We start from the raw sequence: 15,753 nt of genomic DNA on the forward strand, positions 1-15,753 counted from the left end.
GGCCATCCCATCTTAGGACAGACCTAGTTCCTAGAAAGTTCTTCCTTCTTTTTCACTGTGGTCAGCCTCCTTGTAACTCCAGTCCATTGGTCCTACATCTGAAGCTGCACAGAACAAAACAGGTTTCTCTGTGTGACAGTGCTATCTTGTGTCCCCACTGCCCGTTCTTCAAGTCTTCACTACAGTGAGTCCCTCTCTTTTGTCCAGTCCTCCTGGGACAGGATTTGTTTCCCCTCACCGTCCTAAGTCACCTTCTTCTGGATCTATCACAGCCTCTCAGATGCCTGTCATAATATCATGCCCAGCGCTACTCAGGGTTTTGCTGTATTTTCTGTTTTCCACTATGAAGAGAATTTATTCCTTTCTCCATGCCGAAATGCAAACATATCTTACAAAATGTTTTTAGTGATAATAACCATTTATATAGCACTGTGAGGTTTGCAAAGCATTTTACCTGAATTATCTCATTTGATCCTCATCACTGCCCTGTAAGATAGTAGCTGTTACTCCCATTTTACAGATGAGGAGTCTGAGGCTAGAAAAGGTTACGTGATTTGTCCAAGGTCACACAGTAACTACATGTCTGAAGTAGGATTTTAACTCAGGTCATTTTGGCTCCCAAGTGCAGAGTACCATCCATTAAACCAATATACCTCTTTTGGCCTATGGCCATGATTTCGCTAGTATAGGAAACCTCCCACTGACGCAATTTTCTCAGCTAGATAGGTAGTATCGCTTAGTGGACAGAGAGCCATCCTTTGAGTCAGAGGACCTGGGTTCAAATGCTGACTCTGTCATATATTGACAGTATAATCCTGGGCAAGTCACTTAACCTCTCAGCTCCCCCAGGGCAACTCCCTAAGACAATAAGTTACACAGAAATAAGTAGAGCAAATTACAGATTGTTAAGAAATTGAACATTTGAAAGTGTACATAGGACATGTATCCTTGACTGTGTAGTAAAGATCACAATCTAGCTTTGTTTTAGACTGAAAAATAAGAACTCACTCATGTAGAGGGCCTGATGATCTAACGTGCGCTTTCTAGGCCTGAGCCAAGTGGTTTCCATATACCAAATGTTCTCTGCTGTGGGAAATAAGGATGTCTCACTTGGAAATAGAGCTTAGATGAACACTGCCAGCTAGGGACAAAAGAAAATCTCAATAAATGCTTTAGTCATTATGCCTTTATTTAGGAAAATAAAACTTTTTTTTCTACTCAATAAGTCTGTACCTAGAAGATTCAGTGACTTAGCTATTCATTTTTATAGCCAGACCCATTTTGTTATCTGCCCTCTGTAGTCTTGAGCCTGCCTTAACGGTTTTGACATTTAGTAAATCGTCTGTATGTCTCCCATCATGCACTACCTCAGAAGGAATAAAAGATATTTAAACTAGCAAGAAATGTAAATTTTAATTCAAAGAATCCAGGTCTGAGAGCAAATGAGTTGTTAGAGAAATGGGAGAATGCCTGATAAGAGAAGGGAGGGAAAACATATGATTAGAGATGGTTCATCCCACCAGCTACATTTTTCAAGATATATGTCACCCACCTCCCTTCATTACACACTCCTGGTTTTATCTTCCATACTATATAGTTCCAGTCTCTTTCATCTGAATCTCTGTCTGCTTTCTGAACTTCAAACCAGTGTTTGTTTCAAAGCTCTGAGTTTTCACAATATAATTGTTGACAGCTTTTCCAATTCTAAATATGTCAAAATGTGGCTTCTGGTTTCTCTGATCCATGAATGCTGTGACACAAAGATGCTAATTTTAATTACTGAATTCAGATTGTACACATTTTCATCATTCGCAACAAATCCTTTCAACACTTATAGGGTTGGAACACCACAGGTCAGAGCAGTGTTCTCATTTCTTTATTTAATTGTTGGGTTGGGTTGGGGTAAGCCTTAACAATTTATATAACATGCTATGACTATCATTTCTTGACAGTTCAAGTAACCTGAACATAACCAGTTACACAAATGAAAGGTTTATCCATGAAAAAAATACATGAAAGTTTAGGTAGGGAAAAATACCTGCCTGATTCACTTTTGCAGAATGTTTTCATTTGGAATGTGAAAAAAAATCATCCTTGTGATGTTCTGTCAGTACCCACTAACATATACTATATTCATATTTTAGATGAAGGTATTTTTCTCTGTGTTTCATATATATGTTCTGTGCCTGAACTATACCTTTCCACAGAACGATAGAGAGGAAAGAAAATCTTAATCAATCCTAGCAGAAAATCACCTTCAGCTCATTATATTGTTTAGTTCAAATGTGCCTAGTACACCAATTTCTTTAGCCCACTATGGGAAAACCTGCCTATTTCTTTAATCCCAGACTGACAGTAAGTTACGAATAATCAAAGAAGCATCTCTCATTTACATTAAGATCAAAATAAGTGAGTTCAAAAATCTTCTTTTGGCTTGTTCTGTTGCCCTAAGCTATCTTTTAAGGAAATGGTATTCAGAAAAAAAATGTTTTTTTGAAACAAGTGTAACTGGTTTTTTTTTCCAATTTCTGTGTTTTAGGAAACACTGGAAACACATTTAAGATTGAGCCCATCTTGGGTATCATTACCGTTTCAAAAGAACCAGATATGACAACAATGGGACAGTTCGTTTTGTCCATAAAAGTCACCGATCAGGGCTCCCCACCGATGTCTGCTACTGCCATCGTCCGCATCTCTGTCACCATGTCAGATAATTCTCACCCCAAGTTTACTCAGAAAGAATACCAAGCAGAAGTGAATGAAAATGTCGACATTGGGACATCAGTCATTTTAATCTCTGCCATCAGTCAATCTACACTAATTTATGAAGTCAAAGATGGAAATATTGAAGGGGTCTTTACCATAAACCCATATTCTGGTGTGATAACCAATCAAAAGGCCCTTGATTATGAACACATTTCCTCTTATCAACTCACCATCCAAGCCACCAACATGGCAGGGATGGCGTCCAATGCCACAGTTAATATTCAGATTGTTGATGAAAATGACAATCCCCCCATTTTCCTCTTTTCTCAGTACTCAGGCAGCCTCAGTGAGGTTGCCCCAGTAAACAGCATCGTCCGTAGCTCAGGTAACAATCCATTGGTGATTCGAGCCACAGATGCTGATAGTAATCAGAATGCTTTGCTAGTTTATCAGATTGTTGAGTCCACTGCTAAGAAGTTTTTCACTGTGGATTCCAGCACGGGTGCCATCAGAACAATCGCCAGCTTGGATCATGAAACCATTGCCCATTTCCATTTTCACGTTCATGTGAGAGACAGTGGTAATCCTCAGCTGACTGCAGAAAGCCCAGCTGAGGTCAATATCGAGGTGACAGATGTGAATGATAACCCTCCAGTTTTCACTCAGGCAGTATTTGAGACAGTCTTACTTCTACCCACTTATATTGGGGTGGAGATTCTGAAAGTCCAAGCAACAGATCCCGACTCAGAAGTACCAGCTGACCTGACGTACAGTCTGATGGAAGGCAGCTTGGACTATTTTTTAATTGATTCCAGTAGTGGGGTGCTCTCCATAAAAAACAGCAGCCTTTCCAAAGATCATTATATGCTTATAGTCAGAGTGTCAGACGGTAAGTTTTATGGTACTGCTAGGGTGACCATCATGGTAAAAGAAGCCATGGACAGTGGTCTCCATTTCACACAGAGTTTTTACTTTGCTTCAATCTCAGAGAATAGTACCAACATCACCAAAGTAGCCATTGTCAATGCAATTGGAAATCGCCTTAATGAACCTTTAATATATAGCATATTGAATCCAGGAAACAAGTTCAAAATAAAATCTACCTCTGGGGTCATCCAGACTACTGGTGTCCCCTTTGACCGTGAAGAACAAGAGTTGTATGAGTTGGTGGTAGAAGCCAGTCGTGAGTTAGACCATCTGCGTGTGGCCAGGGTAGTCGTCAGAGTAAACATTGAAGATATCAATGACAACTCTCCAGTGTTTGTAGGGCTGCCTTACTATGCTGCTGTGCAGGTTGATGCCGAACCTGGGACTCTCATCTACCGGGTAACTGCTCTTGACAGAGACAAAGGTGCCAATGGTGAAGTGACCTATACCCTCCAAGAGGACTATGGCCACTTTGAAATTAACCCAGAATCAGGGAGTGTTTTTTTAAAAGAAGCATTCAATTCTGACTTATCTAACATTGAGTATGTAGTTATCATCCTAGCCAAAGATGGTGGAAAGCCTGCATTGTCTGCATCAGTGGAGCTTCCTATCACTATTGTCAACAAAGCAATGCCTGTATTTGATAAGCCTTTTTACACAACTTCTGTCAATGAGGATGTAGAAATGCATACTCCTGTTCTTAGCATCAATGCAACCAGCCCAGAAGGACAAGGAATCATTTACATCATTGTTGATGGGGACCCTTACAATCAGTTTAACATTGACTTTGACACTGGAGTTCTGAATGTCATTAGCCCACTGGACTATGAAGTAACACCTGTTTTTAAATTGACAGTTAGAGCCAGTGATGCTCTCACTGGTGCAAGGGCTGAGGTCACTGTCGACTTGCTAGTTAATGATGTAAATGATAATCCCCCCATTTTTGATCAACCCACCTACAACGCAACCTTATCTGAAGCCTCTCTCATTGGGACACCCGTTTTGCAAGTGGTAGCCTCTGATGCAGATTCAGAAAACAATAGAGTTGTACAGTATCAGATCGTCCAGGACACCTATAATAGTACTGATTATTTTCACATAGATAGCACAAGTGGCTTAATCTTGACAGCCCGCATGTTAGACCATGAATCAGTACAACAATCCACTTTAAAAGTCAGGGCAACAGATAATGGATTCCCACCAATGAGCAGCGAGGTACTCGTTAATATTTATGTGACTGACATGAATGACAACCCTCCAGTTTTTAACCAGCTGATTTATGAATCCTATGTGAGTGAATTAGCTCCACGGGGCCATTTTGTGACCTGTGTACAAGCTTCTGATGCTGACAGCTCTGATTTTGACCGGTTAGAATATAGCATTTTATCTGGGAATGACCGAACAAGTTTTCTAATGGATAGCAGGAGCGGTGTCATCACTCTGTCCAACCACCGGAAACAGAGAATGGAACCTCTGTATAGTTTGAATGTGTCTGTCTCTGATGGACTGTTTACCAGCACGGCACAGGTGCATATCAGGATACTTGGTGCTAACTTATACAGTCCAGCCTTTTCACAAAGCACCTATGTTGCCGAAGTGAGAGAGAATGCTGCCCCAGGAACAAAGGTAATTCATGTTAGAGCAACAGATGGGGATCCAGGAACGTATGGGCAAATCAGTTATGCTATCATCAATGACTTTGCTAAGGACCGATTCTTGATAGACAACAATGGGCAAGTCATAACAACAGAAAGGCTGGATCGGGAAAGCCCAATGGAAGGAGACATTAGTATTTTTTTGAGGGCCCTGGATGGTGGAGGGAGAACAACTTTCTGTACTGTGAGGGTGATTGTTGTGGATGAAAATGATAATGCTCCCCAATTTTTGACAGTAGAATATAGAGCTAGTGTCAGAGCTGATGTTGGAAGAGGTCACTTGGTAACCCAGGTTCAGGCCATTGATCCGGATGATGGAGTGAATTCAAGGATTACTTATTCACTGTACAGTGAAGCCTCTGTCTCAGTAGCAGATCTTCTTGAAATTGACCCTGACAATGGCTGGATGGTCACGAAGAGTAATTTTCACCAGTTGAAAAACACTGTCTTGTCGTTTTTTGTCAAAGCAGTTGATGGTGGTATTCCTGTAAAGCACTCCCTCATTCCTGTCTATATTCACGTCTTGCCTCCTGAAATACTCTTACCCTCATTTACCCAGCCCCAGTATTCATTCGCCATTCCAGAAGATGCTGTCATTGGAAACACAGTGGATACTCTCAGGATTTTGCCAAGTCAAAATGTTGTATTTAGCACAGTGAATGGTGAACGGCCTGAAAATAACAGAGGCGGGGTCTTCATCATAGAGCAGGACACTGGCACCATCAAACTGGACAAGCGACTTGACCGTGAAATGACCCCTGCTTTTCACTTTAAGGTTGCAGCCACCATCCCCTTGGACAGGGTGGATATTGTGTTTACTGTTGACATAGAAATCAAGGTATTAGATCTAAATGATAATAAACCATTCTTTGATGCTACAAGCTATGAAGCCATCATAATGGAGGGAATGCCTGTGGGCACCAGGCTCATTCAAGTGAAGGCTGTTGATAGAGATTGGGGTGCCAATGGGCAGGTGACTTATGCCCTCCACTCTGATTCCAATCCAGAAAAGATAATGGAAGCGTTCAGTATTGATAGTAACACTGGCTGGATCAGCACCTTGAAAGATCTGGACCATGAGAGAGATCCCACATTCACTTTCTCAGTGGTAGCCTCTGACCTTGGAGAAGCTTTCTCTCTCTCTTCCACAATCCTGGTCTCTGTCACCGTGACAGATATAAATGACAATGCACCTGTCTTTGGGCATGAAGTATACCGAGAGCATGTGAAAGAGAGTGACCCCCCAGGTGAAGTTGTAGCAGTCCTCAGCACATGGGATGAAGACACATCTGACATTAATCAGCAAGTGAGCTATCATATTACAGGTCAGTCCCCTGTTTCTATTATTTGTGTAGCTGTCTGAAAAAGAAGGAAAGTGAGGGTAGGGGGGAGAGACAAGGAGAACTCAGTTCAAACATTTCTTAAATTCCTACTAAGTACAGAAACTGTATACTGAGTGCTGGGGAGATGAAGATCAACAAAACAGGCCCTGCCCTCAGGAAAAATTTACATTTTAGAATTGAGGAGATTAGCTTTGTAGAAGAGCTACTAGCACTTGAAATTATCTGTCTTCTAAATATCCTTTTTATTTTCCTCACAGGTTATTTATGGTTAATAACTCATCTGCTTAGAGTGAGTTTGATATGGTTTTTTGTTTTGTTTTGAAGAGGAAAAGGGAGAGTTTAAAGAAAGAAAACTGGGACCCATATACACATACTCATATACTGCCAAATTTACCAGATTAATATATGGTGCTGTTCAAATGGTTTGGCATGAAAACCAGATCAGCACAGAATAATTCTCAGCCGGAGAAAATAAACACTGTCTTTTGAGGAGAAACTTTTATGGTGGTTTGTCAATAAATTTTCTCACCATTCCTAGTTCAGTGAAAAATAAATTGTCCCATCCCAAGGAATCTTTTCTGTTGAGAGTAAAAAACATGAACACTAATATTTGACCTGCAATGGGGGACTAAGATTAAGAAGGACCAGGAAAGGCTTCTTGTAGAAGATGGGACTTCAGGTGAGACCAGAAGGAAGCCAGGAGGCAGAGAGGAGGGGAAAGTATTCCAAGGATGGGGGACAGCCAGTGAAATTCCCTCAGTCAAGAGACAGAGTGCATTGCTTATTAGCAAAGAGGCCAGTGTCACCAGCTCATAGATTCGGTGAAGCAGAATAAGGTGTAATAAGACTAGAAAAATAGGTAGCACAAATATCCCCATTTTATAAGCCTCTCATAAGTGACTTGCCCATAGTTTCACAACTGGCAAGAGAGGAAGGATTTAAATTCAGAACTTTTGATTCCAAGTCAGGAACTTTATCCATTATACCAGCAGTTCTCAGTATCTGTGGTCTCAGGACCCCTTTACACTCTTAAAAAATTGTTGAGGAGGCCAGGTAGGTGGTGAAGTAGAGCACTGGTGCTGGAGTTAGGAGGACCTAAGTTCAAATCTGGCCTCAGACACTTAATAGTTGTGTGACTCTGGGCAAATCTGATTGTATCCCCTCCCCCCCCAAAAAAAATATTGAGAACTCCAAAGAGCTTTTGTTCTTTGTGGATTATAAATAACAAAATTTACTGTATTAGAAATTAAATCTGATACATTTTTTAAAAAAAAAACAATCCATTACATTGCAGCATAAAAAAATTATGAAAAGAAAACCGTATTTTCCAAAACAAAAAAATATTTAGTGAGAAAAGTGACATTGTTTTATGTGTTTTTGCAAATCTCTTTAATGTCTGGCTTAATAGAAAACAGCTGGATTCTTATATCTGCTTCTGCATTCAGTCTGTTACAAGGTTGTTTTGGTTGAGGTATATGAGGACAATCCAGCCTCACACAGATATGTAGTTGGAAAAGGGAGGAATATTTAAAATAGGCAAATAATATCTTAGTATTATTACAAAAATAGTTTTGATCTCCCAGACCCCCTAAAAGGATCTGAAGGACCCAGGAGTCCCTGTACCACACTTTGAGAACCATTGCACTGTCTGCCTTTCCTGGTAGGAGCATTATTAGATTAGCAAATGGGTGTAGCTAATTAAGGGACAGTTGCCAGGAGAAAATGAACCTTAATGAATGGTGAGCAGTCCTCCTAAAAATTGTTTTGAGGGTTTTCAGGTCAATATTTTGATGTTGGGACGTTCAAAGGCAAGACTTAGGTAAAGTGACAGAAGATTTTAAAGAATCCATCAATACTTGTAGTCAGGTGGCTTCCTTTTAGAAAAACTGCATTATTCAGAGAGAAAAAGGAATTAATTAGACTGCCCTTAGGACATGGAATCTGCTTAAGTATGTTAGTGGAAAAGTTAATTAATCACTACTGAATAAGAGCTGCAGCAGGGCATACATATGAGCATTAGCAAAAGGTACCTTTCATTTCAGCATTTTCCCTCTTTTTGCTTTCATGAAACTGTTTTCCCTACAATGTTTGCTGTTTAAATCTCATTATGCATTTTATGCTTTATCACATACTGTCAGCCCTCCATCTGCAAAATGTACATTTCTGCAGTAGAGGAATGAAGGATAATAGGAAGGAGGAGAAGAGACATGTGAATCATCTTTGATTTATATGTTTTCGCTTTTATTACAGAAACCTTATAGACACTCTGAGGAACTCTTTCTCATTAGGAAGACTGAAGTTTAAATGTGCCTTTCTAATTATTTATGCACTTTCCCTGAAATCTCAGTGATTTAAAGGGTCCATACACTATCTCATCTACTCTACACAAGTGGGGAGCACACAGTAGCTTAAAGCTACAATTAGTATTGGCGATACCAACCGACTTAACGTTAATTAGATTTCACTTTTCCTTCTTACGTAGCAGTTGGTTACAGACAACTTGGCCATAATGCTCCAGATTAACAAAAGATCATTAGTCATTTTCGATAGCAGAAGAACAGTTGCAGCCTGTACAGAAACAATTTAGTGCAACAGAACAGGTTAAGTTTGTGCATGTCAAAATAATCAGTGGTAGCATAATTAGATTTTAGTGGATGGTAGAGGGCTTATCGGCCCATCCTGATCTTCCCGAGAGAAATGTGGGCCCATACCTTTTGTCAACAGTTTCTCTGAGCAGTTAAAAGTATTCTCTATGTCTCCCTCACCAGAGGAACACCATTTGACTCATGACATAAATATGCTCCAAGGTCACAAATTAGAACTCCCTTTCTGGACTTTCACTCTCCCTCCCTCAGGTGTTCCACTAGATAAGAATATGTTCTCTGACTTCCTGTCTTTTAAGATCCCTGGAGGAAAAGGTGAGGTCTCTCCTGTTTTCCAATGAAGTCAAAATCCCTGGCAGATGTTAACTTAATTCAATTTAACAGACATTTAGTAAGCATCTGCTCTGTGCCAAGCACTGTGGTGGGCATTAGGGGGTACAAAACCAAAAATGAGAACAGTTCCTGTTTAAGCCTACACTCCTGGGGAGAAGTAGCACATATACAGGTAACTAAATGTAGATTGTATGCAGAAAAATAAATACACAGTGTTTCCTTCCACCACTGTAGACCTCGAGAGGATGAGCCTTCACAATAATAGCACAGGATTCCAAGAGGCAGAAGTATGGAGGGAAGGAAGTATGGGGGACAGATGCAAACGCAAGTTGAGGAGTATTCCATGTTTGGCTGGGACACAGAGTGCATGAATGCAAGTGATACAAAATCAGGCTTTGAAGAGTTTGGAACCAAATCGAGAAAGGCTTTAAATGCCAGAGGAGTCTTCTTTTTCTCTAAGAGGCACTAGGGGGCCACTGAAGCTTCTTGAGCAGGTGAATGGCATGAACAGACTGTTAGCCAAAGACCATACCTAACGTCTTTGCCTATTTTAATTGCACGTTGTCATGCAGTGGGATGGGAGGGTAGAAGAGATGGCAGACCCTTTTTCATTTTCTTTTTTGCTGCTCTTCTTTCTCTACTTTTATCATCACAAAGTTAAATGATGTGGAGCAGTCCTATTGCCAGGTTCAGCTTCAGCACATTCCAGTCCAAACAGAAAGCTGTTCTGTCACATCTCTCCATTCTTTTCTTAGTTGTTACTCACTGATAAATTTGATCTAACTGAGGTCAGTTGATAAACATTTATTAAGCATTTACTAATTATAGTGCTTTTTTCTCTAAAGGGCTTCTTCAATGACCCTTTTGTTAGGGGCTTTTTAAAATGTCAATGTATCTTTGTGCCTTAAAAAACTTAAAAAAAAAATAAAATAAAAAAGCCCAACTCTATTCCTGGGTAAGAACAGCACAGCTGTGTGATAAACCTTCATTACAAGATTCCTTAATAGAACTCACTGCCATTCCTTGATTACATAATCAACAGCTAATGAAATTGTCTTGGTAACAAGAGCTGTGGTGTATTACATCCTCTTCTGGGACTAAGTGGAAAGACAGTCAGTCATATGGTTCTAAGAAGACTATTGATTGTTCACAGTTTGAATTTGATCGTCCTTCAGGGAAACCAAACAAGAGATCATCTCAAACTCCTCTGAATGGATTTTGTTTTCTCTGGAAGTTATTTGTTTCCACACAGGGTATATAAATGTCATGCTTTGCTGCAGGAGAATCAGATGGATTTAGGATTTTTGAGTTGTCATTTTTTAGTATGCTGCAACATTGAGTTTGAGAAGGAAGTGAGACCAGCTTCTTGTTCCTTTTCCAGTAGCTTTAGTATAGAAGGCATTTTCTTTCAGAAACTTAAGAAGATCGATTTCTTCTCTGACTGTAGGAGGGAATCCCAGAGGAAGATTCGCCCTGGGCCTGGTGCAAAATGAATGGAAGGTTTATGTAAAGCGACCCCTTGATCGAGAAGAACAAGATGTTTACTTCCTGAACGTCACTGCCACAGATGGGCTTTTTGTCACTCAGGCTATGGTGGAAGTCACTGTCACTGATGTGAATGACAACAGTCCAGTGTGTGACCAGGTGAGTCAGATGCTTCTCATCCTTTTTCTCACTAATCTGTGCTTTCCTATTGTTGACTTTTAAGGGACCTCATTTCATTTCTTTCCTGTAGGGAGCAATAGTGCCTACTTCCTAGGCTTACTTCAAGCATAAAATGAGATAATATTTATAAAGTGCTTTGCAATCCTTAAAGCATTTCATAAATGCTGGGTAGTGGTAATAGTAATAGTAGCAGTAGTGGTAACGGTAAAGGTAGCGATAGTGGTAGTGGTAGTAGTAATAGAATAGGTACATCTAAAGTGTAGCCCTAAAAGTGGCCTGCCTTATCTGAAATTGAGACCCTTTGAGATTTTTCCAAGTAAAAAAAAATCCTACTTAACTAACACATGTAAAGAAAAAGAACTACCTGTTCACCAGTCTAATGCTCATGTGTGCATGACTGACAGGTAGGTAGGTAGCTCAGTGGATAGAGCACCAGGTCTGGAGTCAAAAAGACCTGAGTTCAAATCCAGCCCCAGCCACTTATTTGCTGTGTGACCCTAGGCAAGTCATTTAACCTCTCTTTGCCTTAATACACTGGAGAAGAAAATAGCAAACCACTCCAGTATCTTTGCCATGAAGACTCCACGGGATCACAATGAGTTGGATGTGACTGAGCAACAGCAACCTGGCTGACACTAGGTGTCATGCTAACAGGCTTGTATCCTTATTTGTGGTAATTAAAATGGAATGCCATTAATTAGATAATTTAACTCGGGTGGTCTGCACACAAAGATTTCTGATAATCTAATCATTTGAAAAATGTGAATGTCCTGTTAATGTAGTAATTCAGCTCAGTTCCTTCTTAGGTTTAGTAAGATTGTCACTTGCTAGCCACTTAATAGAATTTAGAATAAAGTGATCCAGATGTGAAAGGGCCATGAGTGGCCAGAATGGATTCCTAATTAGCAAAAATGTCACAGAAGAAGTGTAGACTTTAAAACTTGGGATTTAGTCACAATCCTATTACCTACTAACCAGGAAACCTTGAAAATAATTCACTTTCCCCCCCTGGGTTCCAGTTGCCTCATTTAAATCCAAGGTGCAAAATCCTATCCCCATTACACTAGACATTTCTGTGATTCCCCAAAATCAAATCACCATTTCCATGTAGTTTCCCAACACAGAACAGAAGCATGGCCTAATAGACAGAATACTGTACCTGAAGTCAGGAAAACCTGGGTAGAAAGCCTTCCTCAGACTCAGACTAGCTGTGTGGCTCTGGGCAGGCCATTTAAGTTCTCTTAGCTTAGGTTTTTCTCACCTATATAATAGCAATGATACAGGGTTATATAGTGGGGATCAAATGAGATCATTTATAAGGCTTTGTAAACCTTAACGTGTGCTCTCTGTCTCTCTCTATTTCTCTCTCTCTCTCTCTCTCTGTCTCTCTCTCTGTCTCTCTCTCTTTCTCTCTCTCTCTCTCTTTCTCTCTCTTTCTCTGTGTGTGTGTGTTTCTGTCTGTCCGTCTGTCTCTCTCTCTGCTTGTGTGAATCTAGATAGAGATATATACACTTTTTAATTTATATATTTATGCATGTATGTATATATGTGTATATATAATTCTGGTGTTCTGCAACTTGGAATTCATCTTTGACATCCGTATGACTATTTAAATGGGAAAAAAAAATAGCTAGAAACTAAATTATCTGCATCTGCTTTGTTTTGTTTTTTCTTTGTCCCTCCTCGGAAGTGTTTGCTTCTGATTACCCCCTCCCCCAATCTACCCTCCCCTCTATTATCTCCCCACTCTTTTATCCCCTTCCCTCCTATTTTCCTGTAGGGTAAGATAGATTTCCAAAGCCAGTTGCATATGATATTCCCTCCTTAAGCCAAATCCTATGAGAATAAGATTCTCTCATTCCCTCTCACCTTCCCCTTTTCTTGTCTGTTTTATGTGAGCTAATTTACCCCATTCTACCTCTCCCTTTCTCCTTCTCCCAGTATAATCCTCTCTCACCCCTTCATCTTCAACTCACCCCGTGCCATCTATCTATCTATCTATCTATCTATCTATCTATCTATCTGTATACACATATACAGATAGATAGATAGATAGATAGATAGATAGATAGATAGATAGATAGATATAAATACATATATATTTTTTCCCTCCAACTACCCTAATACTGACGAAGGTCTCATGAGTCATAAATATCATCTTTCCATGCAGGAATGTAAACAGTTCAACCTTAATAAGTCCCTTGTGATTTTTCTTTCCCATTTACCTCTTCATGCTTCTCTTGAGTCTTGTATTTGAAAGTCAGATTTTCTATTCAGCTCTGTTCTTTTCATCAAGAATGCTTGAAAGTCCTCTATTTCACTGAATGTTCATTTTTTTCCCCCGAAGGATTGTACTCAGTTTTGCTCGGTAGGTGATTCTTGGCTGTAATCCCATCTCCTTTGACCTCTGAAATGTTATATTCCATGCCCTGTGGTCCCTTAATGTAGAAGCTAATAAATCTTGTGTTATCCTGATTGTGTTTTCACAATACTTGAATTGTTTTTTTTCTGGCTGCTTACAATATTTTCTCCTTGAACTTGGAATTCTGGAATTTGGTTACAATTTCTTTTGGGGATCTCTTTTCATGAGGTGATCAGTGGATTCTTTCCAGTTCTATTTTACCCTCTGGTTCTAGAATATCAGGGCAGTTTTCCTTGATAATTTTTTAAAACATGATATCTAGGTTCTTTTTTTAATCATGGCTTTCAGATAGTCCAGTAATTTTTAAATTATCTCTCTTGGATCTATTTTCCAGGTCAGTTGTTTTTCCAGTGAGATATTTTTCATTGCCTTCCATTTTTTTATTCTTTTGGTTTTGTTTTACAATGTCTTGATTTCTCATAAAGTCATTAGCTTCCATTTGCTCCATTTTAATTTTTAGGGAAGTATTTTTTTCAGTGAGCTTTTGGACTTTCTTTTCCATTTGGCCAGTTCTGCTTTTGAAGGCATTCTTCTCCTCATTGGCTTTGTGGACCTCTTTTGCCATTTGAGTTAGTCTGGTTTTTGAGGTGTTATTTTCTTCAGTATTTTTCTGGGTCTCTTTTAGCAAGCTGTTGACTTGTTTCATGATTTTCTTGCATCACTCTCATTTCTCTTCCCTGTTTTTCCTCTACTTCTCTTACTTGTTTCTCAAACTCCTTTTTGAGCTCTTGCATGGTCTGGAACCAATTCATATTTTTCTTGGGGGCATTGGATATAGGAGCTTTGACTTTGTTGTCTTCTTCTGGTTGTATGTTTTGATCTTCTTTGTCACCAAAGAAAGATTCTATGGTTTGACTTTTTTTTGCATAGTTTGCTCATGTTCCCAGCCAATTACTTGAGTTTTAAACTCTTTGTTAAGGTAGGGGTCTGCTTCCAGTATGGAGAATGTACTGTCCCAAACTTTGGGGATTTTGTGCAGCTGTTTTCAGAAATACTTCTAGGGACCTGTAAATTTTCGGTTCTTCCAAGGTGGTATAATCAAGGGCAAGGTATGTGCTCCTTTCCTGACCTGTGCTCTGGTCTATCAGTGACCACAAGCACTGTTTTCTGCCTTGGAACTGTGAGGAGGATTTTCTTCCTACCACCATTACATGCTCCACCACGCCAACACTTCTCTTTACCCCAGGACCACCACCCAGAACTGTGACCCAGATCCAAGCACGGGCGAAGCAAGAGAGTCCTGCCTCAGTGCCAGCAAAGATATCCCTGCAATCTCCCTCTCATCAGCCACTCAGTTCCCCCTCAGTCTGTGGGCCGAGAGCTCTGGAAGCTGCTGCCACCATGGGGCTGTGGCAGGACTGGGGCTGGAACCAAGCTTCTCTCTCACCTCAGTCACAGACTTTTCCTACTGACCTTCTAAGTTTAGTCTTTGGCATTTGTGGATTGAGAAGTCTGGAAACTGCCACAGCTGCCCATGATTCAGTCCCCTGAGGCCTGCTCCAGGTTCACTGAGGCCTCATCTTTGCCTGTGTGGCCTACACTGACCTGTGCTCCTCTCCCAGCCTGGTCCAATAGACCTTTCCAATCAACTATCCAGGTTGCCTTGGGCTGGAAATTTGTTTCACTGTCTTTTTGTGGGTTCTGCTGCTCTAGAATTTGTTTAGAGCCATTTTTACAGGTATTTGGAGGGGTTTGGGGGAGAGCTCAAGCAAGTCACTGCTTTTACTCCACCATCTTGGCTGTTTTTGTGATTTAAAAAAAAAATCCACACTAACCCAAATGTACAAATAATTAAAAACATTTTTTTCCTCCTTTGTCTAGGTTGCATACACAGCTTTGTTTCCAGAAGACATTCCATCAAATAAAATCATCCTTAAGATCACTGCCAAGGATGCTGACATTGGGCCCAATGGAGACATTAGATACTCACTCTACGGCTCTGGAAACAACAAATTTTTCTTAGATCCAGAAAGTGGTAAGGTTTTGTATGTTCTTTGGTGAAATGAGAGTTTTGATCCCTAGGTACAAATGCAACTGAATCTTATCCCCCTAGCTCTGGTGTGCTTTTTAGATGATAAAATTACTAGTAGGTGACTAAC

At 40.1% G+C, this 15,753-nt stretch overlaps 1 protein-coding gene across 1 annotated transcript in view; it reads left to right on the forward strand.

Moving 5' to 3' along the window:
* Positions 1-15,753, forward strand: part of LOC110218015 (protocadherin Fat 3) — a 145,478-nt gene that overhangs the window by 32,281 nt on the left and 97,444 nt on the right. Inside the window, 3 exon segments of the mRNA XM_078146185.1 lie at positions 2,540-6,613; positions 11,015-11,211; positions 15,476-15,629. Of these exon segments, the coding sequence (XP_078002311.1) occupies positions 2,540-6,613; positions 11,015-11,211; positions 15,476-15,629 (4,425 nt within the window).

Source organism: Phascolarctos cinereus, unplaced genomic scaffold (genome assembly GCF_003287225.1).
Source record: "Phascolarctos cinereus isolate Bilbo 61053 unplaced genomic scaffold, phaCin_HiC Scaffold_726;HRSCAF=1367, whole genome shotgun sequence".
Taxonomy (NCBI): domain Eukaryota; kingdom Metazoa; phylum Chordata; class Mammalia; order Diprotodontia; family Phascolarctidae; genus Phascolarctos; species Phascolarctos cinereus.